Here is a 26,333-nt window from a genome sequence, read left to right as displayed (position 1 = left end):
ATAGTACTCCCCCTTATTCGAGATTAAAGCAGATTCGAAAATATCGGTACCCAGACCAAACGCCCTCCAAAAATCTAATCCCAAAATTACTCTTTGGGTAATTGAGGGCACGATCAAAAACCGCAATGATTTCACCTGTCCCCGAAATTCAACCTTAACATCTAAATATCCCAATGTCCGCTGACTAGAACCATCCGCGGTTTTGACAATCGATTTCGAAGGAATATATTCTTCGTATTTCGAAAAATCATGCAAAGCTAAACTAGAGCCAATACATGAGATATTAGCCCCACTATCTAATAGACCACATTCCTTAAAATCAAGAAAGTGAACTCGCGCATAATATCGTCGATCATCCGAATTATTAATAATGGCTGATACAACATATTTCGAATATAACCTCCGTCTCTTATAAAACATTCGTAGGCGAATAGTTGACCGTTTAGGCCGGTTATGGGAAAAATTGAGAGAATCAACAGAAAAAATTTGATCGCGTTTCTTAACATACTCTTGATATCTTATATGGTACGGACGTAATGGATATAAGTTAACTGCCGGCAATGATTTCTTGTCTGTACCGCGCCGCAAAATAGTAATTCCCTGAGCACCATTTGGGGGATTTTTGACACCATAAGCGGCATCTACTTCGGCTGGAGCTGGGACAAATTTTGGCGCGAATAGTTTTTTGAAACGTCCAGTTTCTTTGATGCACACCGAGTGCATTGGGGTTTATAGACATTTTTGGTTCCGCATCCATAGCAAAAAATGGTGCGATTCTGTAGGCAGTCATCCCAGAAGTGACCAGTTTGGTCACAATTCCAACATTTGGGCGCAGTTGAGCCATGAATCATTGCATCAACACAAACTGGTGCGGAGGGGTTTTCAGAAGTCTCTTCCACTTCCTCAAGTTCAGCTACATTGCGTCTCATATTAGTGGTGGCCCCAGTCGGGTTTCTAGCCGAGAAATTTCGGAGATAACTTTCCTCCGAGAATAATTTCTCCCTACGCTGCACTAAATTACGAAGATGAGGGATTGTAAACACGGGTACGTATAAGAGCTCGTGGCGAATTTCTGGTCTTAAATTTCTTACCAGAATTTCTACCAGCTCCTCTTCCGGCAGCGGCTGACTCAATCTATCCAATATCGAACATACCGAATCATAAAAAGTCTCAAATGTCTCGCCCGTTTTCATTTTCCGATTTCTGACCTCCTCTTTAATGTCAAAGTCCGACCGCATATCTCTATACTGAGATTTCAGAGCGGCACAAAATGATGTCCATTCTATGAAGTCCACTTGCTTGTGGTATCTCCAATACCAATCCCTAGCCTTGCCTGAGAGTAGAATGGGAAGATTTCTGCATATAATAGTAAAGTCTTCACCAAAATTCTCTCGTGCCAAAGTCCTTATCCGATACAAAAATTCATCTACTGCCAATCCAGAACTGGAACCATCAAACTTGATATTCCAATTTTGTATAATGGAAGTAAACTTCTCTGGTCTGGTAGTCATCATATGCCCCGTATGGCCCTGTACCCCAGCACTATTCGTGGGATTATTCATATAAGAGTTGTGTGGATTCAATGGTGGCGTATCTGCACCTAATAAGTCGTGAGTATGATTCTGAGACATACGAGGAATTGCCTGTAAATTCATATTCTGAAAATATCTAGCAATACTATTTCCAATGATATTGTTGAGCTGATCAACATTTATATTCAACCGGTTCCGATCAACTGTATTAGATTGACATGTGTCCTTATTGGTCTGAATTCGATTGCCCTCACTGGCGCTGCTACGCGTTGGAGTACCCAATTCTAAGTTGCCAGTGGGTTTATCCATAATTTGAATTGGGGTTCCTGATAGGCCATCATTATTATTCTCTTGGAATAGCATTTTGCTCACATTTCTGGTTATGGGACGATTCCCCAATGCGCCTCTGCCCTTTCCCCGAAATGAAGAGTTCGGTTTCTTATTCGATTCCGTCTGAGTAGCAACTGCTGTATTGTTATCCCAATTAAATTTTCGCAAGTCGGCTAATTTGCACGGCAGTTTGCAATGTGGACATTCCGTAGAGGAAGAAAGAGCATGTTCAATGCAATGTCTATGAAATATGTGACCGCAAGTCAAAAGGCGGTAACATTCCTGATTCTCAGAACTTAATGCAACTTCACAGATAGTGCACTTATCTTCCATTGCGTTAGAAGAGATTGAGGCTGCTCCTAGAGCTGCATTCGGTGGACTACGTTGAGTCATTCTAACTAACTTAGCCTTAAAATATGTAAAATATAAAAAAAAAATAATAACAATAGTATTTGTGAAATGTCGGTCAACCAATTATTATGCATTGCAGTCTTATTCGTTGAGGTGAGGAAGAATATATTAAAAAGTAAGTTTTTTTCCGTTTTTTTCCGTTTTTTCCGTTTTTTTCCGTTTTTTTTGTTTTTTTTTTTTTTTTTGTTTTTTTTTTTTCACTGATTTGATGTAAGTAATATGTTGTGGATTGGACTAGGAAAAAGAACTAGGCTATGGAATGAGCATTCCCTTAATACAAGCAATACGAAAAGCAAACCAGAATTATAAAATTTTCTTCCACCAAATTTTAAAGATTTAAAAATGCTATGGAAAAGCAAAGTTTAAATGTTTCCATTTAAAATTCAGGATACTAGTACCTAAGCAATTTATATTACCTTATATTAAAAAAATGATCACTTCTAGAAATGTCAAACTTTTGGTATAATTTTTCCCAATTCTGAAGAAAAAATTACAAATTCAATCCTTGGTCATTTCTCCGAAACTATCAGAGATATGAAATTCCAAAGGGGATTTACAATTATTCTACAAAAGTTTCCTAATCATACAAAAATTTCTTCCATTTCTCCTCCTGCACTCTAAATTTGTACTAGTGGTAATCTAAAATCAATGGGGTAGAAAATATCTGCACAATTCAAAGAAGACAAACTTTTCTAGGCCCCACGTTGGGCGCCATTTATTTATGTAATGTCCAATCCTAATTTTTCCTGTAAACACTCTAACAGCAATTTAAATATTGCTTTGATATTGACTCAAGAGTATGAGCAAGTTCTGGGACATAAGTTGCACCTAAGGTGGGAAAGAAAAAAAATTAAATGTTTTTCGATATTCGATAAAAACGATTGGGAGCCTTTTAAAAGCTAGCTAACAGCCGGGCGGGGGGAGTTCGTGTCTCCATGAATATCAATCGATACAACTTTAGGACATAAATAACTAATTATTATAGACTCCCGATATAAAATAAAAATAATGATAATAATAACTATTTGCTTAGATTATTTAATGAGCCGGTGCTAACCAGATTCCAAAATATAAATGCCCATTCTGGTTAGAAATATGCATAAAAAAAATCAAAAGAGTCAATCACACCACAACTTAACATCAACATAGACCCCCAAGATGTCATTGGAGTCTAATGCCTCATAACCCTTCCCTACCATGATCTTGTAGGCTTAACGTCTTGTAAGATCCCTTACACAATGTTAACTTACATTTCTTATTCCTACCTCACCTCCATAAGACCGCTAAGAAAGATTTACACCATAATTTCAAATATTTGCTTCATCAAAACATAATTTATTATGTTAATTCAAAACATATACTTATATACTAACAGCCTACACGCAAATTCATCAAATTGGTTCTAAGACCGTAAAGAAACAAAATGTTCGAAGCGAACCGCAACATTCAGGTATGTTGTTCCACAGATTATGATTAACATTAAAAAAAATGTTTCTATACAGAATTATTTACAAATAGCAATGATAATGGTGATATGAGTTTTCAATAACAGAAAAGGGGAAAATTGAGTGGCATTCTTTTTGTATCTTAATTTGTGACTACAACCGATCTGTAGGTTCAAAAGAATCTAACATAAGCTTAACCTGAACCTATGTGAACGTTTAGATATTAAAAAAAAAAACAGGAAAAAAAATTAATGTTATACTGCTGATAATAATAATAATACAGAGGATAATTAAAATAAAAAAAAAATGAAAAAAAATTATAATAGAAAAATTTGAGCATTTATCTCTTTCCTTGGGGTCAATGACGACTACGTCCCCATAGAATTCTCATCTATGGAATCATTCAAGTTGGCTCATATTTAGCAGAATTTTATACCAATAAAATTGATAATGTATAATAAGTAACCAAATTTCACTTACCCCAAATTCCAAAAATTTGTATAAGCTGAACGTCGAGGCCTCGATGATCGTTGTTGGGGAGATTTTTTGGGTGTTCTGGTAGTTCTGAATTAATGGAAATATATGTTGGTTAAAAATTTTGCTATCGGCCACAATTCTCCTAAACTTTTTTCCATTACCCTGCGCGAATAAAAAAATAAGTCCTATTACTAATTCTTATGCTATTGGTAAATATAAAGGTAAGAAAAATAAAATTCTGTGCCTCCACGCAAATGGATACTAATCACCGGGTGTAATCCTTAGATTTCCATATAAGATTTTCATTGGTGGAAAATTTGATCGATATCATTCAAGCCAGGATATCCACATCCAGGTTTTCATCTGATTTTTCCGGCTATTTAAACACTTCAGGAGGTAGAGTGTCTCCCTTAACCTTAAAGCTCAGTTGCAATATCACACGATATTCAGATATGGTCAGCCGGATCTGGACAAGTTCAATGGCTTCAATAAAATTACCAAACAAAAAGGCCTTACTTTGCTCTAAAGAAGAATAAGCAGGATTCTAGTGATAACCTTCTGTAGGGTTATGCAATACTACACGTAAAACTGGTAGAGTATGGTTTTCCACGTGATTCTCAAATGGCAATTGTGGCTTTGGCCAGAATGTAGAAATGAGAGAAAATTCTCGATCTGACCTAATGTCTCTGGGTACACACTTTAACCACTGGAACACACTGAGATTCAGGAAAGTAATTATGACGATTTTCTATTAGGGACTAGAAATAAAAAAAATCCGAAAATGTATATGCGTTCCCATTCCATTTGGTTTAAAGTAAATACCTTTTTTTTCTTTAATTTGATTTTCATTAAATTTCTCTGATAACTCCACTTTTCACAATCACGTGGATTTAACTTGAATTGTAAATTTTTGTAATGTACCTCCACGCAGTATTAAGTTGCTATTTCTTTGTCGAGCGATTTAACCAGAATGAACCGCAAATATGATTATTTTTCTACTTAGAGTTTACGAGTGGGGTTAACCGTATAAAGGCAAAGGAGAATATGAAAATAAAGTTCTAAAACGTTGATGTAAATTTCCCAGCTCTATCACTTTCAGCCACTGACGGAGATTCTATTTAAGTGATACCGTTTTCTCTTTAGCACTGCTCTCCGCATTGTCCAAAATGAAATGAATAGAACGAAGAAATAATAAAAAAAAATAAAAACTGGATCTTGAATAATAAAAAAGTAATTCTCAAAAAAAGAAAAAAAAAATCCCAAACCTGGGCTCGAACCGGGGACCATTGTCATGACAGACACGAACGTTCCCACTAGGCTATGCCAAGCTTGGCTCAAACCTGCCTAACGCAAAACATACGCACTTATGCGGTCGAGTGATAATGTATTAGCACTCATTTAACTAAAAACAGAAATGAGAGGCTTAAAACCCTCACTGTTAGATAGCCAGAAGAGAACAACGACGAAGCTGTAAATGAAAATTTCTTATAGTCTATCCCAGCACACATTGTAATAACTAATGGGTTGCTACTTCGAACAAGCTGCCTATTACAACATTTTGTATTTTGTGTAAGTACATGGACACTAAAAACCATGCAAAAATTATTCCATATCGGTTCATATTTAAATATAGGCTATATATAAACCGATCACCAAATTTGGCGTCCGGAGCCTCTTAGAGGAGCAAAATTCATCCGATCCGGTTGAAATTTTGTATGTGGTGTAAGTATGTGGTATCTAACAACCATGCTCATATTGATCTATATCGGTCCATAATTATATGGTATATAGCCCCCATATAAATCGATCCTCACATTTGACCTCCGGATCCTCTTGGAGGATCAAACTTCATCAGATTCGGTGGCGGCTAACAACCATTCCAGTCTTGGTCATTATCGGTCTACAGTTATATATAGCCCTCACATAAAACTATTCCCAATTACACAAAAAGTGGTCCATATCGGTTCATAGTTGTATATAGCCCCCATATAAAGCGACCCCTATATTTCAATTCTGGCTCTCTAATTACCCCGCAAAATTTCATATCGATTCGTAATTATTTGTAGACTTACCTATATATACCTTTTATACCCTCCACCATAGGATGGGAGGTATATTAACTTTGTCATTCCGTTTGTAACACATCGAAATATTGCTCTAAGACCCCATAATATATATATATATATATATATATATATATATATATATATATATATATATATATATATATATATATATATATATATATATATATATATATATATATATATATATATATATATATATATATATATATATATATATATATATATATATATATATATATATATATATATATATATATATATATATATATATATCTATATATATATATACATATATATATATCTGAGCATGTCCGTCCGTCCGTCATGCTAACTTCCGAAAGAAACAAGCTATCGACTTGAAACTTGGCACAAGTAGTTGTTATTAATGTAGGTCGGATGGAATTGTACATGGGCCATATCGGTCCACTTTTACGTATAGCCCCCATATAAAGGGACCCTCAGATTTGGCCTGCGGAGCCTCTAACAGAAGCATATTTCATGCGATCCGGCTGAAATTTGGTACATGGTGTTGGTATATGGTCCCTAACAACCATACATAAATTGGTCCACATCGGTCCATATTTATATATAGCCCCCATATAAACCGATCCCCAGATTTGGCTTGCGGAGCCTCCAAGAGAAGCAAATTTCATCCCATGCGGTTGAAATTTGGTACATGGTTTTGGTATATGGTCTCTAACAACCATGTAAAAATTGGTCCACATCGGTCCATATTTATATATAGCCCCCCATATAAACCGATCCCCAGATTTGGCTTGCGGAGCCTCCAAGAGAAACAAATTTCATCCGATCCGGCTGAAATTTGGTACATGTTGTTAGTATATGGTCTCCAACAACCATGCAACAATTGGTCCATACCGGTCTTAATTATATATAACCCGGACTTAATTATATATAACCTCCGGAGCTATTGGAGGAGCAAAATTCATCCGACCCGGTTGAAATTTGGTACGTGGTGAAATTTGGTATATTGTGCTAGTATATGGCCGCTAACACCCATGCCAAAGTTGGACCATATCGGTCTATAGTTATATAGTTTGTCAAAATTTTTTTACTATAGAAATTTTTTTCAAAATTTTATTATTATAGAAAAATTTGTCAACATATATTTTATTACTATACCCAACAAAACTTATGATTACTGGTGGTACCTTAAACTATTGTGTAAGTCAAAATCTTACTCAGACTTTACATCATTGTTGTTGTTGTTGTTGCCATCAATCCCTATAGTTGCTTTCTTCGCCGTTTTGTACACTGAAAAAAAAGCATACTAGGTTCCAAAGATTTTGTCTTTACTTTAAAAAATTTGGTATTGATTCCGAGCCAAAGAAGCGGAGAATACAAGTAAGGATACTCTTAAGACACAATTCTCTTTTAAATTTAGGTTATGTGTACTTGCTTCTAGGAAGCAAATTTTAATTTTTCGCTTTCTCGGATTTTTTTTTCCTCATATGCTATCGAAGTCCTTTAAAAACGAGTTAACGGCAACTTTATTTTCCAAATTAGGACTTGACTTCCAGTATAAATTATGCTATTTTTGAAGTAAAAACTTCTTTAAAATAAAGTTTTTAAAAACATGTTCTATATTTGAACGATTTTTTGCTTTGTAGTCAAGGTGCGAAAAGACAACAAATTTAAAGACAATTTCATTAAATTTAAAGAATTTTTCTGAATTACTAAATTCAAGTTTTTCTTTCATGTTAAGATACCAATTTTTAAGTGAAATCACTTAATTATAAAGACGATTTCATTGCAAAGTTTATCGACTTTTGGACAAGGAAAATAACTTTATTTTAGAGAAATGCGTCTTCTATGCTAAGCAAAATTTGTATTCGTATTTGAAAGACATGAAATCTTTGACCTCACGACAATATTTTTTTTCAGTGTAGGTTGTTGAAACTTCGTTTGGCTTAATTTAAAATTGCTGTATTGTTGTTGTTGGGTGTAATTGGAATTCGGTTGTTGCTTTTCTTTTTGGTACAATAACTAATAATTTAGCTCATATTTAAGTTGGAAAAATTCCCCAGTCCTTCATTGCATTTTATTTCTTTAGAAAATTTTGTCAAAATTTTGCTTCTATAGAAAATTTTGTCAACATTTTGCTTCTATAGAAAATTTTGTCAAAATTTTATTTCTATAGAAAATTTTGTCAAAATTTTATTTCTATAGAAAATTTTGTCAAAATTTTATTTCTATACAAAATTTTGTCAAAATTTTATTTCTATGGAAAATTTTTTCAAAATTTTATTTCTATAGAACATTTTGTCAAGCTGTATTATTTACGTATTTAATCGGCCTATTTTTGTTTAATATATACCCCGCATGGACTAACTTACAATTGAGAAGACGGCATTAAGAAGTTTTAAGATACCTTGCCATCGGCAAGTGTTACCGCAACCGTAATTCGATTGTGGATGACAGTCTTTAGTACAAGTTTCTATGCAATTCATGGTGGAGGGTACATAAGATTCGGCCAGGCCGAACTTACGGCCGTATATACTTGTTTAATATGGGATACCTACACGCAAAAAAATAATTCTTTACTCCCAAACGAAATTTTAGACAAACAAATTTCGTTTCTCATTTGCTTTTTGTTTTAAGGAAGTTTATTTGGAAGAAAAGTATACACTTCTTGTGATAAACGTTTATTCTTTTCCAGGATGTAAAAACAGTTTCATACACTGAAAAAAATATTGTCGTGAGATCAAAGATTGCATGTCTTTATAAATGCAAATTTTTCTTAGCATAGAAGACAAATTTCTCTAATATAAAGTTTTTTTCCTTGTCCAAAAGTCGATAAACTTTTCAATGAAGTCGTACTATCCTTATAATTAAGTGATTTCACTTAAAAATGGGTATCACAACATGAAAGAAAAAATGTTTGGGCTAAGGTCAACTTGACTTTAATAATTCAGAAAAATTCTTTAAATTTAATGAAATTGTCTTTAAATTGGTTGTCTTTTTGCATCTTGACTACAAAGCAAAAAATCGTTCAAATATAGGACATATTTTTCAACACTTTATTTTAATGATGTGTTTTACTTGAAACATAGCATAATTTCTACCGGAAGTTGAGTCTTATTTTGGAAAATAAAGTTGTCGTTAACTTTGATAGCATATGAAGAAAAAAAAAAACTGAAAAAGCGAAAAATTAAAATTTGCTTCCTAGAATTAAGTACACAAAACCCAAATTTAAAAGAGAATTGTGTCTGAAAAGTATCCTTACTTTTATTCTCCGCTTCTTTGGCTCGGAATCAATACTAACATTTTTAAAGTAAAGACAAAATCTTTGGAACCGGGCATGCTTTTTTCATTATAAAGACTAACTCAAAAGAATCGTTTCTTGCTAATTGCATTTGCCTCACATCATCCTCACTTCCAAGAGGTTTTTTAGTTCTTAGCACCTTTTTCTGTAATACCAACACTGTGGAAGAAATTATTTGATTTTATAATTTTTTTTTTTTTAAATTTTACCTTCCACCTGGACAGGAAATCGAACAGCGTACCATGCAATTTGTAAGCCAACACACTATCCACTAAGCTATTTAGCTCTTATTGTCATCAATAGACAATTATCCAAATAAGTTATATTTATATGGACGGGAAATCGAACCGCGTACCATGCAATTTGTTAGCCAACACACTATCCACTAAGCTATGTAGCTCTTATTTTCATCAATAGACAATTATCCAAATAAGTTATATTCATATGGCATAGCTTGCGGCATTTAGTTGGGCACCGTGCAGCAGTGGGTGCTACGTCCGCCTTGCATACCAAGGGTTCTGGGTTCGATCCCTGCTTTGACCGAACACCAAAAGTTTTTTTGTTTACATATATTCCATATATGTTCGAAAGGTTCCAAAAAGGTGTGCAACATTACATACTACTATATTAAATTTTTACAATGAAACTGTAAAATGTGCCTAAAAACTTAAAGTCAGAAACAGTGCTTGATATATACGAAATTGACTGTGTTGTTGGTTCAAAATTTTTTTTGTAACAAACGAATAAAAATTTTGTAACAAACGAATTTTTTTGGTGATAAAAGTTTAAAATTTTCGAAGCAATTCAAAAAACTCTAACAAAAGAAAAAAAGTTTTCGGTTTTCCAAACGTTTACTTTTTTTCCTTGCGTTTAGATATAACTCAACTTTTTTTTGTTTATTTTACCCTGGTTGAGACAACAACCCTTTGCCTTGCATTACATTTGTAATAGTCTAAATTTATTCAGTTTTAGCATAGCGGTTTTGCCTCTGCTAGTTATAGCACTAAATGGTTATTTAAATCCAGCATTATTTGTTTTCATTTTCTTCCTCTCTCTTCCCCCGACCCTCTTACAACTATACCTTTTGGCTATAGTAAAAACACAGAACAATTTCATGTTTGTTTTCATTATGCGGGTGAAGTGATGATGAAGCTATTATATGGTCATGATATTGAAAAACACTAAATAAACAAGGGGTCACACCAAAAATAATGGCAAACAAGTACATACAGCAGTAAGTTCGGCCGGGCCGAATCTTAAATACCCACCACCATGAACCAAATATTAGGGTTTCCTTTGAAATTTCAGGAGGGCTTGAGAACTTGAGGACACTTCCCGAAAATAAATTTAAAGATTTCACCTATGAGGACTATATCAGATTCTGGATTTATAAGAACCATTTTTGTTTGAGTTTTAGAGGAATCATCAACATCTCTTGTGAGTGTGCAAGAAAATTATAAAATAATGTCTTGATTTGAAATCTTAAATCTGTAGAAGTAAAATCTGGAAATTTTTCATTGAGTTTCAAGCAATTTTCATGATCAGTGCGCTTTCTACACCCTCAAGAAGTGAAGTCGGTCTATATGGAGGCATTACCAAATGGACCGATAAAAACTTAATCCGATACACGTTTTTGTGAGCCTTAAATACCAGAATATTTACAATTTCAGGCAAATCAGATAAAAACTACGGTTTCTAGAAACCCAAGGAGTTAAATCGGGAGATCGTTCTTATGGGGGCTATACTAAAATATGGACCGATACTCACCGTTTTCGGAACACCACTTTATGACCCGAAAATACCTCTAGATTTCCAATTTCAGGCAAATAGGATGAAAACTTCGGATTCTAGAAGCCCAAGAAGTAAAATCGGGCAATCGGTCTATATGGGGGCTATACCAAAATATGGACCGATACTCACCATTTTCGGCACACCTCTCTATGGTCCTAAAATACCTCTAGATTTCCAATTTCAGACAAATTGGATAAAAACTACGGTTTCTATAAGCCCAAGACCCCAAATCGGCAGGTCGTTTTATACGGGGACCATACCAAAACATGGACCGATACCCACAATTTTTGGCACACATATTTGTGGTCCTACAATACCTCTAGATTTCCAATTTCAGGTAAATTGAATAAAAACTGCGGTTTCTATAAGCCCAAGAAGTAAAATCGGGAGATCGGTCTATATGGGGGCTATACCAAAATATGGACCGATACTCACAATTTTTGGCACACGTATTTGTGGTCCTACAATACCTCTAGATTTCCAATTTCAGGTAAATTGAATAAAAACTGCGGTTTCTATAAGCCCAAGAAGTAAAATCTGGAGATCGGTCTATATGGGGGCTATACCAAAACATGGACCGATATAGTCCATCTTCGAACTTGACCTGCCTGCAGACAAAAGACGAGTTTGTGCAAAATTTCAGCACGATTGCTTCATTATTGAAGACTGTAGCGTGATTACAACAGACAGACAGACAGACAGACAGACAGACGGACAGACGGACATCGTTATATCGTCTTAGAATTTCTGCCTGATCAAGAATATATATACTTTATATAGTCGGAAGTCGATATTTCGATGTGTTACAAACGGAATGACAAACTTATTATACCCCCGTCACCATTCTATGGTGGTGGGTATAAAAAGGGATTGACAACAGTATCTTGCCATTGTGTTATAGGCAGCAAATGTTTTGAATTGTAACACATAGAACTTGGGTTTAATACGATACGTCTCTTAATAGTTAGTTCAAACAAATGTAAGTAAGATATCCATCAAATAATTGTGGAAGTTCTTCCAAAGTCATTGCTTTTAAATTATATCCGAAAATGCTCTTTTAGAGGTGGACTCAATTTTCACTCAACAAAAAGTTCTTTTGAGGTGATATACAAAACTCACAGTGTTTCCAATAAATAAAAATTTTCTAAATCTTAGTACTTAGCGCCTTTTTCTGTAATACACATTTTTCGATTTAATAAATTTTTAAAAATTTACTTTTCGCCTGCACGGAGAATAGAACCGCGGACCATACAATTCGTAAGCCAACATACTATCCACTTGGCTACGTAGCTATTATTGTCATCAACTGTCAAAGAGTTTTATTTATATAGCATCGTTTTGGGCGCCCACAATGATATCAAAAATGATATCAAAAATGTTAATATGTGCGAAGAAGTTTAAATTCTCTGGAATTTTCATAAAATTATTAACGAGTTAAAAAAAAAACAAAAACAAGTATATACGGCCGTAAATTCGGCCAGGCCGAATCTTATGTACCCTCCACCATGGATTTCATAGAAACTTGAAATTGGAATTTTCATAAAATTATTAACCATGGATTACATAGAAACTTGTATAAAAGACTGTATCCACAATCGAATTACTTGGGTTGCGGTAACACTTAAGATACAAGGTATCTTAAAACTTCTTAACACCGCCTTCTCAATTGTAATGAATCAAACATGAACCATGAATCAAATATAATAGTTTACTTTGAAAACTCTTCGTCGTAGCGGGTAACTTGATGACAAATCTTCTCCCATGCAAATCAGTTCAACCAGTACGCTTCCCGAAGAAAAAATGTAAACATTCTACCTACGAAGACCAGATCAGATTCGGGATAAAAAGAATAAAAATCGGGATATCGGTCTATATGGCAATTATACCAAAACATGGACCGATACGGACCATCTTCGACACACCTTTTTACGGTCCTAAAATACCTCTAGATTTTCAATTTCAGGCAAATCGGATAGAAAGTTCAGTTTCTAGACGCCCAAAAAGCAAAATCGAGAGATCGGTCTATATGGGGGCTATACCAAACCATGGAGCGATACGGACCATTTTTGACATACCTCTTTATGCTCCTAAAATACCTCTAGATTTGCAAATTCAGGCCAATCGGATAGAGGATACAGATTCTAGATGCCCAAGAAGCAAAATCGGGAGATTGGTCGATATGGGGGCTATGGGGGGGATGGGGACCATCTTCGGCACACCTTTTATGGTCTTCAATTACCTCTAAATTTTAAATTTCACGGAAATTGGATAAAAACTACGGTTTTTAGAAGCCCAAGACTTCAAATCGGGGAATCGGTTTATATGGGGACTATATCAAAACTTGGACCGATATAGTCCATCTTCGAACTTGACCTGACTGCAAACAAAAAACGAATCTGTGACAAATTTCAGGAAGATAGATTGAAGGCTGTAGCGACAACCAACAGACAGGCGGACAGAATCGGAAATCGATATTTCGATGTGTTACACACGGAATGACAAACTTATTATGCCCCCACACCATTCTATGGTGGTGGGTATAAAAAGGCCGATTAAATACGCATATAATTATGTTTGACAAAAATTTTCTATAGAAATAAAATTTTTACAAAATTTTCTATAGAAATAAAATCTTGACAAAATTTTCTATAGTAATAAACTTTAGACAAAATTTTCTATAGCAATAAAATTTTGAACAAATTTTATATAGAAATATAATTTTGGTAGAATTTTTTTAGGGATCGGCTATATATAACTATAGACTGACATGGACCTATTGTGGAATGGTTGTTAGCGGCTATATACTAACGCAATGTACCAAATTCCACCACGTACCAAATTTCAACCGGATCGGATGAATTTTGCTCCTCCAAGAGCTCCGGAGGTCAAATCGGGGAATCGGTTTATATGGAGGCTATATATAATTATGGACCGATGTGGACCAATTTTTGCATAGCTGTTAGAGACCGTGTACTAACAGCATGTACCAAATTTCAGCCGGATCGGATGAAATTTGCTTCTCTTACAGGCTCCGCAAGCCAAATCTGGGGATCGGTTTATATGGGGGCTATATATAATTATGGACCGATGTGGACCAATTTTTGCATGGTTGTTAGAGACCATATACTTACACCATGTACCAAATTTCAACCGGATCGGATGAATTTTGCTCGTCCAAGAGGCTCCGCAACCCAAATCTGAGCGTCGGTTTATATGGGGGCTATACGTAAAAGTTGCCCATTTGCAATACCATCCGACCTACATCAATAACAACTACTTGTGCCAAGTTTTAAGTCGATACCTTGGGAGCTATACTTATATAATTATGGACCAATGTGGACCAATTTTTGCATGGTTGTTAGAGACCATATACTAACACCACGTACCAAATTTCAACCTGTCCATCTGTCTGCTCGAAGTTTTAGTCCCATCGACTTCATATTTAGCAAGAGTATATTTTTTTGTCATAAAAGAAACCTATTGATTTTGGAAGAAATCGGTCCAGATTTAAATATATAGTTTCAGTATAAATCTTTCGCCCGATTTGCACTCATGGTTTTACTCGGATTTATTTCACGAACTTTGTTCAACGTCCCAGGACCTTACTTGTAGATCTTGAGTTAATGACCCATGACATCCAGGAAGTATGTGGTACGTCGCCAACGCGTTCTCGGACTCCTTTGAATAATTTGTTCCAAATATCACTAAAGGAAAGGTTTGAACGTTTCAGCCCCAGAAGTTTCATTTTTACACAAAATTTTACGGAACTCATGTGTTAAATAATTTCGATAATTACGTTACTATGGATTTTTAACACAGATGTCAATGACAGTCATACAAATACAAACAACCCAAAATGACGAGGATTTTTATAAATATTTAATCCCTGTTTGATATATAAACTTCTCAGTAATGGTTGGGACTTCGGTGCGGATTTAAGACTAAACTAACTTTGGTCGAGTGCTTAAATTTAAATTATTTGCTTTTTCTTTTATTTTATTGTATTAAATTTTCATATATTACTTTAGGTGCAACTTTCTCAACTTTTATCTAAAATAATATACAAACAAAATACTGTATAATTCTTTGGCACTAACACTTGTACGCACAGTAGAAAAATAAACATACAAAAAAGGGAGTATCTATGTTTTCAAACCAAATATTTATAAAATCTCATCATGGTCTGTATTTCATGCGGACACAGAGGATTACTGGTTATACTGCAAAGACTGTATTATTAGAGTTTTTGTTTACATATGTTTCCCATAAAAAATTTAGTATTTAAAGGAATAACTTAGTTGAAATCAGTGTATACAGTTGAAAGTTCGACGGTGAAAAATCTTATGTACCCGCTACCATGTTCTGCATGCGAAATTGTACTAACTGTTGCTCATAATTGCATTTCTACATTCAACTATGGATAACCGATATTGGTTTCTTGGACTTAATACGGACACCATGTAATGGATTATTTTTCACTGGGAATTTCGCACCTTCAAGAGGGTCCGCAAGTCAAATCTAAGGATCGGTTTTTATGAGGGCTATGTTGGAGACCATTACTAACTCCACATACCAAATTGGGGATCGGTTTATATGGACCGATATGGGCCAATTTTTCCATGGATGTTAGAGACCATATATCAATATGGACCAATTCATCCATGAATGTTAGGGGTTAGTATATCGTCGTACCACGTACCAAGTTTCAACGGGATCGGATCAAATTTGTTACTCTAAGAGGATCCGCAAGCCAAATATGGGGCTCCGTTTATATGGGGGCGATGCGTACAAGTGAACCTATATGGCCCAATAGCAATACCATCGGACCTACATCGATGACAACTACTTGTGCCAAGTTTCAATAGAAGGAACGGACGGACATCGCTAGATCGACTCAGAACTTTACCTCAACCAAGAATATACACATATGGTCAAAATAATAAGTACACGTTGGCATTTTTTCTTCTTTGTCCTAACTGTGAAATATTTTTAATTTGGTGTTATAACTACGTCATGTAACTAAAGTTCAATATTGGCAGCACTGATTCAATAAGAAACAAGTAAGGAAAGTCTAAAGTCGGGCGGGGCCGACTATATTATACCCTGCACCACTTTGTAGATCCAAATTTTCGATACCATACCACATCCGTCAAATGTGTTGGGGGCTATAAATAAATGTTTGTCCCAAATACAAACATTTAAATATCACTCGATTTAGACAGAATTTGATAGACTTTTACAAAATCTATAGACTCAAAATTTAAGTCGGCTAATGCACTAGGGTGGAACACAATGTTAGTAAAAAAATATGGGAAACATTTAAATCTGTTGCAATTTTAAGAAAACTTCGCAAAAGTTTATTTATGATTTATCGCTCGATATATATGCATTAGAAGTTTAGGCAAATTAGAGTCATTTTTACAACTTTTCGACTAAGCAGTGGCGATTTTACAAGGAAAATGTTGGTATGTTGACCATTTTTGTCGAAATCAGAAAAACATATATATGGGAGCTATATCTAAATCTGAACCGATTTCAACCAAATTTGGCGCGCATAGCTACAATGCTAATTCTACTCCCAGTGTAAAATTTCAACTAAATCGGAGTTAAAAATTGGCCTCTACGGTCATATGAGTGTAAATCGGGCGAAAGCTATATATGGGAGATATATCTAAATCTGAACCGATTTCAACCAAATTTGGCACTCATAGCTACAATGCTAATTCTACTCCCTGCGCAAAATTTCAACTAAATCGGAGCAAAAAATTGGCCTCTGTGGTCATATGAGTGTAAATCGGGCGAAAGCTATATATGGGAGCTTTATCTAAATCTGAACCGATTTCAACCAAATTTGGCACGCATAGCTACAATGCTAATTATACTCCCTGTGCAAAATTTCAACTAAATCGGAGCAAAAAATTGGCCTCTGTGGTCATTTGAGTGTAAATCGGGCGAAGGCTATATATGGGAGCTATATCTAAATCTGAACCGATTTCAACTAAATCTGACACGCATAGCTACAATGCTAATTCTACTCCCTGTGCAAAATTTCAACTAAATCGGAGCAAAAAATTGGACTCTGTGGTCATATGAGTGTAAATCGGGCGAAAGCTATATATGGGAGCTATATCTAAATCTGAACCGATTTGGCTGATATTTTGCAAGTTTTTCGAGACTCATAAAATATTCGGATGTACGGAATTTGAGGAAGATCGGTTGATATACACGCCAATTATGACCAGATCGGTGAAAAATATATATGGCAGCTATATCTAAATATGAACCGATTTTTTCCAAAATCAATAGGGATCTTCTTTGAGCCAACACGGGACTCCATACCAAAGTTTAGGACAATCGGACTAAAACTGCGAGCTGTACTTTGCACACAAAAATACATCAACAGACAGACAGACGGACAGACAGACAGACAGACGGACATCGCTAAATCGACTCAGGATTTAATTCTAAGACGATCGGTATACTAAACGATGGGTCTCAGACTTTTCCTTCTTGGCGTTACATACAAATGCACAAACTTATTATACCCTGTACCACAGTAGTGGTGAAGGGTATAAATATGGGAAACATTTAAATCTGAAGCAATCTTAAGGAAACTTCGCAAAAGTTTATTTATGATTTATCGCTCGATATATATGTATTAGAAGTTTAAGAAAATTAGAGTCATTTTTTCAACTATTCGACTAAGCAGTGGCGATTTTACAAGGAAAATGTTGCTATTTTGACCATTTTTGTCGAAATCAGAAAAACATATATATGGGAGCTATATCTAAATCTGAACCGATTTCAACTAAATTTGGCACGCATAGCAACAATGGTAATTCTACTCCCTGTGCAAAATTTCAACTAAATCGGAGCAAAAAATTAGCCTCTGTGGTCATATGAGTGTAAATCGGGCGAAAGCTATATATGGGAGCTATATCTAAATCTGAACCGATTTCAACCAAATTTGGCACGCATAGCTACAATGCTCATTCTACTCCCTGTGCAAAATTTCAATTAAATCGGAGTAAAAGATTGGACTCTGTGGTCATATGAGTGTAAATCGGGCGAAAGCTATATATGGGAGCTATATCTAAATCTGAACCGATTTCCACCAAATTTGACACTCATAGCTATAATGCTAATTCTACTCCCTGTGCAAAATTTCAACTAAATCGGAGCAAAAAATTGGCCTCTATGGACAAAGGAGTGTAAATCGGGCGAAAGCTATATATGGGAGCTATATCTAAATCTGAACCGATTTGGATGATATTTTGCAAGTTTTTCGAGACTCATAAAATATTGGGATGTACGGAATTTGAAAAATATATATGGCAGCTATATCTAAATCTGAACCGATTTTTTCCAAAATCAATAGGGATCGTCTTTGAGCCGAAACGGGACCCCATACCAAATTTTAGGACAATCGGACTAAAACTGCGAGCTGTACTTTGCACACAAAAATACATCAACAGACAGACAGACGGACAGACAGACAGACAGACAGACGGACATCGCTAAATCGACTCAGAATTTAATTCTAAGACGATCGGTATACTAAACGATGGGTCTCAGACTTTTCCTTCTTGGCGTTACATACAAATGCACAAACTTATTATACCCTGTACCACAGTAGTGGTGAAGGGTATAAATATGGGAAACATTTAAATCTGAAGCAATTTTAAGGAAACTTCGCAAAAGTTTATTTATGGTTTATCGCTCGATATATATGTATTAGAAATTTAGGAAAATAAGAGTCATTTTTACAACTTTTCGACTAAGCAGTGGCGATTTAACAAGGAAAATGTTGGTATTTTGACCATTTTTGTCGAAATCAGAAAAACATATATATAAAAACATATATATGGGAGCTATATCTAAATCTGCACCGATTTCAATCAAATTTGGCACACATGACTATACTACCAATTGTACTCCTTGTGCAAAATTTCAAGCTAATCGGGATAAAACTCTGGCTTCTGGTTCCATATAAGTGCATATCGGGCGAAAGATATATATGGTAGCTATATCTAAATCTGAATCGATTTCAACCAAATTTGGCACGCATAGCTACAATGCTAAATCTACTGACTGTGCAAAATTTCAACCAAATTGGGCCAAAACTGTGGTTTGTAGGACCATATTAGTCCATATCGGGAGAAAGATATATATGGGCGCTATATCTAAATCTGAACCGATTTCAATCAAATTTTGCACACTTTACTATACTACTAATTGTACTCCTAGTGCAAAATTTCAACCAAATTCGGCCAAAAATCTGGCTTCTGGGGCCATATAAGTCCATATCGGGCGAAAGATATATATGGGAGCTATATCTGAATCTTGACTATACGACTAAGTGTTATGTTTGTACAAAATTTCAAGCAAATCGGTATAAAACTCTGGCTGCTGGGTCGATATTAGTGCATATCGGGCGAAAGATATATATGGGAGCTAAATCTAAATCTGAACCGATTTCTTTCAAAATCAATAGGGTTCTATTCTGACCCAAATTAGGAACATGTGCCAAATTTGAAGGCCATTGTGTTATGTGCGTGTATATTCTAACGTTCAATATGGCCGTCCGACTAGCTACGGCGGTCTCTTTGGGCGAAGTCCTCAACCCGCCAACATTGAACACACAGCACAAACATTGAAAGAGGGAATTACAAAGACAAAACTGCACTAACACTGGGGAAAACAACGATATAGAGGCCTTGATGTTGGGCCCCTCGCTCGCCCACCCAAACTAGGTCCAAAACTACCCTCTCCACGATTATTGGACCCCTGAATACCACACACCGAACTCACACACTTACCTCATTCCTTTGCCCCCTTATTTGTTAATTACCAACACATATTGCTTCGTTTCACAAATTACAACATATTATTATTTATTGTTTCCTGAAAGAATAGATAATGGCACTAATCCTAATTCGCTTTATGCTCCTTATACTAATTCTATAATTTCGAAAATTTACAAAACCAATGAACAATAAAAAAAAACAAGTGAAGAACAATATCTTTCCAACACTAAGTTTCTGGCTCACTAGTTAGGACAAACAACACGATTCCTAAAGCCCTTGCTCACAGCGCAAATATCCGCGCTAATATTTTATTCTACTTTCCTATTAAATGAGCTCTCTTAACAGACTTTTCTGCACTTCTTACTTCCAGCAGTAATAACGCACAATAACGAACATGGACTACGAAATCTAATTGATTTCCTCAGCCTTTATTTCAAACAACCAAGATATTATTCCCCTTATAATCAAATAATCAAATCCTAACTTTATTTATGTACTAATCACTATCTTCCTATCTCTACTGCTACAATGATTTTCTTATAATTTTTTTATGCCTTCCTTTTTATATTATATTATATATATTTCCTGGTTATCATTTATCCTTATTTTTATACGTATTTCAGGCGGAATTTTGTTTGTGGAACGACAATTACAGCGTATAAACGGACACACACAAATTGGTAAGATACTTTCTTTACCTGTTTTAGGCAATCAGGATTTTAATAAATTAATATCTTGTTTCTTCTTCTTTTCAGATTTCCATTCGGTGGCCAGTAATTCAATTTATATGGATATTCCTTCAATGCCCACCACTCGAAACCACGGTCAAACATCTATTTACTTGGCCAATAATGATATGATCACGCTTTCGTAGTGTCCGTCCATAAATCGGGAAATTATGTCAATGGAGCTTTCTGCGGATACCAAATAATCGACTCAATCCGCCAATAAAAATGCCACTGGCCCTCCGTACAGCAACGAAGGCCAGTGTGAACGTCACAATTGCAGGTGTTGTTTCTATTTACACAAAAAAAAAACATACACAGAAAATCAAGAAGCTACTCTAATGCATTCAACAGACAAAGCTTTACTCACTTTTTTATTGCACTATTATATTTATTAATTAATATTATTATAGCAAAAATCAATAAACACATTCATGCAACTTTTGTTAACACAACTATGCTGTTTCTTTCTAATATTCTATTTCAATTCAATCGATTTCCCACCGTCGCTGTCCGCTCAGCAATGGCTACTTCATCTCTTGCCATTGGTTTATATACCCCCTCTCACCAGACGCCAACTTTCCATGATCGACCATTTTTCTCATTTTCTTTCGGCCATATTTTCCTTTTATTCCCAAAAGGAAATGTCTGTCCTAGGCATTTTCTCCACCAGGGTTGATATAGACTATCGTGAATTAATACTACCAATTCGAATTAACGGTCACTCCTGCCACCCCTATTATTTAAATCACCCAACACACACAAACGTTTGAAAAATATTTACTTTCAATCATTGTTCAAACATGTTTTCAAAGGATTAGGGTAATATTCAATTTGAGAAAATCGCGTTCTCAACAACAAACAGACATTACCCTCAACACTAGAATTCAACACGTTAGCAACGATTCCTCAACATATTAGCAACAACTTTCCATACTAAATATCATTTTAATTCTTCAAACCTATTGGAAAATTTGTCGATAGCAAGCTATTTTCAACGTTATTTGAATTAATGTTGCAGATGGGATTCATTATCAAATTGATATGGTGTTACCTATGAAAAATGCTCATACCTCCTTTTATTCGGAGTAATTACTAAAAATTAATGAATAAATCCCGATCTCAACATGACATAGATACGAAATATCACTTGACATCTCACTGTCGGGGCTATTACTCGTTTTCATTTCCTCTGAGATTACTATCTAAGTAATTCCTCGATTTGAATTCTTAGCCCAAATCAACATGTCTGAAAAAAACTTCGAATTCACATGTTCCTCAAATGTGTCATGCCTACTACCTAATTCATGCATCATTGCGAACCCACTCTGATCACTTCCTAAATTTTATCGATAAAGTACCACTTGCAACTAACTTCTCATTTCGTCATTTTCCACCGTACGCCATACTACTTTCGGAACGATTTTCTTTTCCTAGAAATAAAAGAAATATCAGTTTCCAAAAAAAAAACTTCTAGGCCTTAATAAATAAATTGCCTGACATTCATAGCCCACAAAAAAAAAATACCCAATGCCGGCAATCATATATCTATCCTGTCGAGCCCAAAATCTACACCCATCGTCGCTCCCTCGTTACAGGCCTGTGGATGACCTGCAACAATTGGACTTAAATTGCGACCTAGACTTTGATCACAAAAATGTGTTCACGGACAGACGGACGGACGGACAGACGGACATGGTTATATCGACTCAGGGACCCACCCTGAGCATTATTGCCAAAGACACCATGTGTCTATCTCGTCTCCTTCTGGGTGTTACAAACATATGCACTAACTTATAATACCCTGTTCCACAGTGTGGCGCAGGGTATAAAAACACGCAAAAATGTCATTATTTTTGTTTCCTGTGTTCTCTTTGTGAAAAGCGCTTTATTTGGTTGGTCAAAACAATAAGTACATTGTGCATTTTTATATGAAAATGTTTAAATTTTGCAAAAACTTTGTTATTGTGTTTTTAGTGGCGATGAATTGAATGCAAATAATAAGAAATTAATAACAAGTGTATACGGCCGTAAGTTCGGTCAGGCCGAATCTTATGTACCCTCCACCATGGATTGCGTAGAAACTACCACGAAAGACTGTCATCCACAATCGAATTACTTGGGTTGTGGTATCATAAAACTTCTTAACATCGTTTTCTAAATTGTGAGTTAGTCCATACGTGGTATATGTTAGACAAAAAAGTTATGTATAGGTAAGTCTACATATAATTACGAATCGATATGGACTTTTTGCACGATACGTAGAGAGCCAGAATTGAAATATGGGGGTCGCTTATATGGAGGCTATATACAATTATGAACTTGATATGGACCAATTTTTGTGTGATTGGGAATCGATTTATCTGAGGACTATATATAGCTATAGACCGATATGGACCTAGTCAGACATGATTGTTAACGGCCATATACTAGCACAATGTACCAAATTTCAACTGATTCGGATGAAATTTGCTCCTCCAAGAGGATCCAAAACCAAATCTCGGGATCGGTTTATATGGGGGCTACATATGATTATGGACTGATATGGACTACTTTTGGCATGGTTGTTAAATATCCTATACTACCACCACGTACCAAATTTCAACCAGATCGGATGAATTTTGCTTCTCCAAAAGGCACCGGAGGTCAAATCTGGGGATCGGTTTATATGGGAGCTATATCTAATTATGGACTGATATGAAGCAATTCCTGCATGGTTGTTGGATACCATATACTAACATCACGTACCAAATTTCAACCGAATCGAATGAATTTTGCTCTTTCAAAGGGCTCCGGAGGTCAAATCTGGGGATCGGTTTATATGGGGCCTATATATAATTATGGACCGATTTCGAACAATTTTTGCATGGGTATTTGAGGCCATATATTAACACCACGTACCAAATTTCAACTGAATCAGATGAATTTTGGTCTTCCAAGAGGCTCTAGAGGTCAAATCTGGGGATCGGTTTATATGGGGGCTATATATAATTATGGACCGAAGTGGACCAATTTTTGCATAGTTGTTAGAGACCGTATACTAACAGCATGTACCAAATTTCAGCCGGATCGGATGAAATTTGCTTCTCTTACAGGCTCCGCAATCCAAATCGGGGGATCGGTTTATATGGGGGCTATATATAATTACGGACCGATATGGACCTTTTCTTGCATGGCTATTAGAGACCATATACTAACACCATGTACCAAATTTCAGCCGGATCGGATGAAATTTGCTTCTTTTAGAGGATTCGCAAGCCAAATCTGGTGATCGGTTTATATGGGGGCTATATAAAATCATGGACCTATATGGACCAATTTTTGCATGGTTGTTAGATACCATTTACTAACAGCACGTACCAAATTTCCACCGGATCGGATGAATTTTGCTCCTCTAAGATGCTCCTGAGGTCAAATCTGGGGATCGGTTTATATGGGGGCTATATAATTATGGACCGATGTGGGCAAATTTTTGCATGGTTGTTAGAGACCATATACTTACCCGATGTACCAAATTTCAGCCGGAAATATTTCGGATAAAATATGCTACTCTTATAGGCTCCGCAAGCCAAAACTGGAGGTTCGTTTATATGGGGGCTATACGTAAAAGTGGACCGATATGGCCCATTTACAATACCATCCGACTTACATCAATAACAACTACTTGTGCCAAGTTTCAAGTCGATAGCTTGTTCCGTTCGGAAGTTAGCGTGATTTCAACAGACGGACGGACGGACATGCTCAGATCGACTCAGAATTTCACCACGACCCAGAATATATATACTTTATGGGGTCTTAGAGCAATATTTCGATGTGTTACAAAAGGAATGACAAAGTTAATATACCCCCCATCCTATGGTGGAGGGTATACAAATTAGTTACTAGATGAACCGAAAAAGTCATTGTATTAGAAAAGAAAAGACTGGTTTTAGCTATAATTGAGGGAAAATCTGTTTGAACGACCGTCAAATCTTTTAAGATATCGTTACTTTGTGCTCAAAAAGCCCTAAAGAAAAGAAGTTCTGCGAAAACATGTGGAAAGCCAAACTTCGAAAAACAGATAATCTTTTTGTCACTCTCCCAAAAAAAGACCCTTTCAAATCACCCAGACAAATTTCTGCTGAAATAGACAATTAGATACCTGCACGATCTATTTGGCGGCGATTAGTGCATACCAAATTACACGGCCGAACAGTCAGAAAAGTTCCTATTGTACGGAAAAAATTTTGTAAGACTATGGTATGGACTATGCTTCGCCAGAAAACATTATAGGTGGTCAGGAACGGTAGGTGAGAGAAAATGGCGCAATATGGGGGCTATATCAAAACATCGTCCGATAATCACCATTTTCGGCACACCTCTTTATGGTCTTATAATACCTCCAGATATCCAATTTCAGGCAAATTAGATAAAAAATACCGATTCTAGATGCCCAAGAAGTAAAATCGGGAGAGGGGTCTAAATATATGGGGGCTATATCAAAACATGGTCCGATATTCACCATTTTCGGCACACCTCTTTATGGTCCTAGAATACCTCTAGATTTCCAATTTCAGGCAAATTGGATAAAAACTACTGTTTCTATAAGCCCAAGACCCCAAATCGGGTGATCGGTTTATATGGGAGCTAAAGGGTGATTTGTTAAGAGCTTGATAACTTTTTTTTTAAAAAAAACGCATAAAATTTGCAAAATCTCATCGGTTCTTTATTTGAAACGTTAGATTGGTCCATGACATTTACTTTTTGAAGATAATTTCATTTAAATGTTGACCGCGGCTGCGTCTTAGGTGGTCCATTCGGAAAGTCCAATTTTGGGCAACTTTTTCGAGCATTTCGGCCGGAATAGCCCGAATTTCTTCGGAAATGTTGTCTTCCAAAGCTGGAATAGTTGCTGGCTTATTTCTGTAGACTTTAGACTTGACGTAGCCCCACAAAAAATAGTCTAAAGGCGTCAAATCGCATGATCTTGGTGGCCAACTTACCGGTCCATTTCTTGAGATGAATTGTTCTCCGAAGTTTTCCCTCAAAATGGCCATAGAATCGCGAGCTGTGTGGCATGTAGCGCCATCTTGTTGAAACCACATGTCAACCAAGTTCAGTTCTTCCATTTTTGGCAACAAAAAGTTTGTTAGCATCGAACGATAGCGATCGCCATTCACCGTAACGTTGCGTCCAACAGCATCTTTGAAAAAATACGGTCCAATGATTCCACCAGCGTACAAACCACACCAAACAGTGCATTTTTCGGGATGCATGGGCAGTTCTTGAACGGCTTCTGGTTGCTCTTCACTCCAAATGCGGCAATTTTGCTTATTTACGTAGCCATTCAACCAGAAATGAGCCTCATCGCTGAACAAAATTTGTCGATAAAAAAGCGGATTTTCTGCCAACTTTTCTAGGGCCCATTCACTGAAAATTCGACGTTGTGGCAGATCGTAAGTC

At 35.9% G+C, this 26,333-nt stretch overlaps 1 protein-coding gene across 1 annotated transcript; it reads left to right on the top strand.

Annotated features, from left to right (window-relative positions):
* The first annotated feature begins 2,321 nt into the window (after positions 1-2,321).
* On the top strand, positions 2,322-21,209 carry LOC142231035 (uncharacterized). The gene is made up of 4 exons (XM_075301653.1): positions 2,322-2,388; positions 3,649-3,723; positions 20,790-20,846; positions 20,922-21,209. Exons 1-4 carry the CDS (start codon positions 2,322-2,324, stop codon positions 21,038-21,040), a joined length of 318 nt encoding a protein of 105 aa, XP_075157768.1. The 3' UTR covers positions 21,041-21,209.
* Positions 21,210-26,333: the final 5,124 nt, after the last annotated feature.

Source organism: Haematobia irritans, chromosome 3 (genome assembly GCF_050003625.1).
Source record: "Haematobia irritans isolate KBUSLIRL chromosome 3, ASM5000362v1, whole genome shotgun sequence".
NCBI classification, from domain to species: domain Eukaryota; kingdom Metazoa; phylum Arthropoda; class Insecta; order Diptera; family Muscidae; genus Haematobia; species Haematobia irritans.
This window is presented reverse-complemented; position numbering and strand designations above follow the sequence as displayed.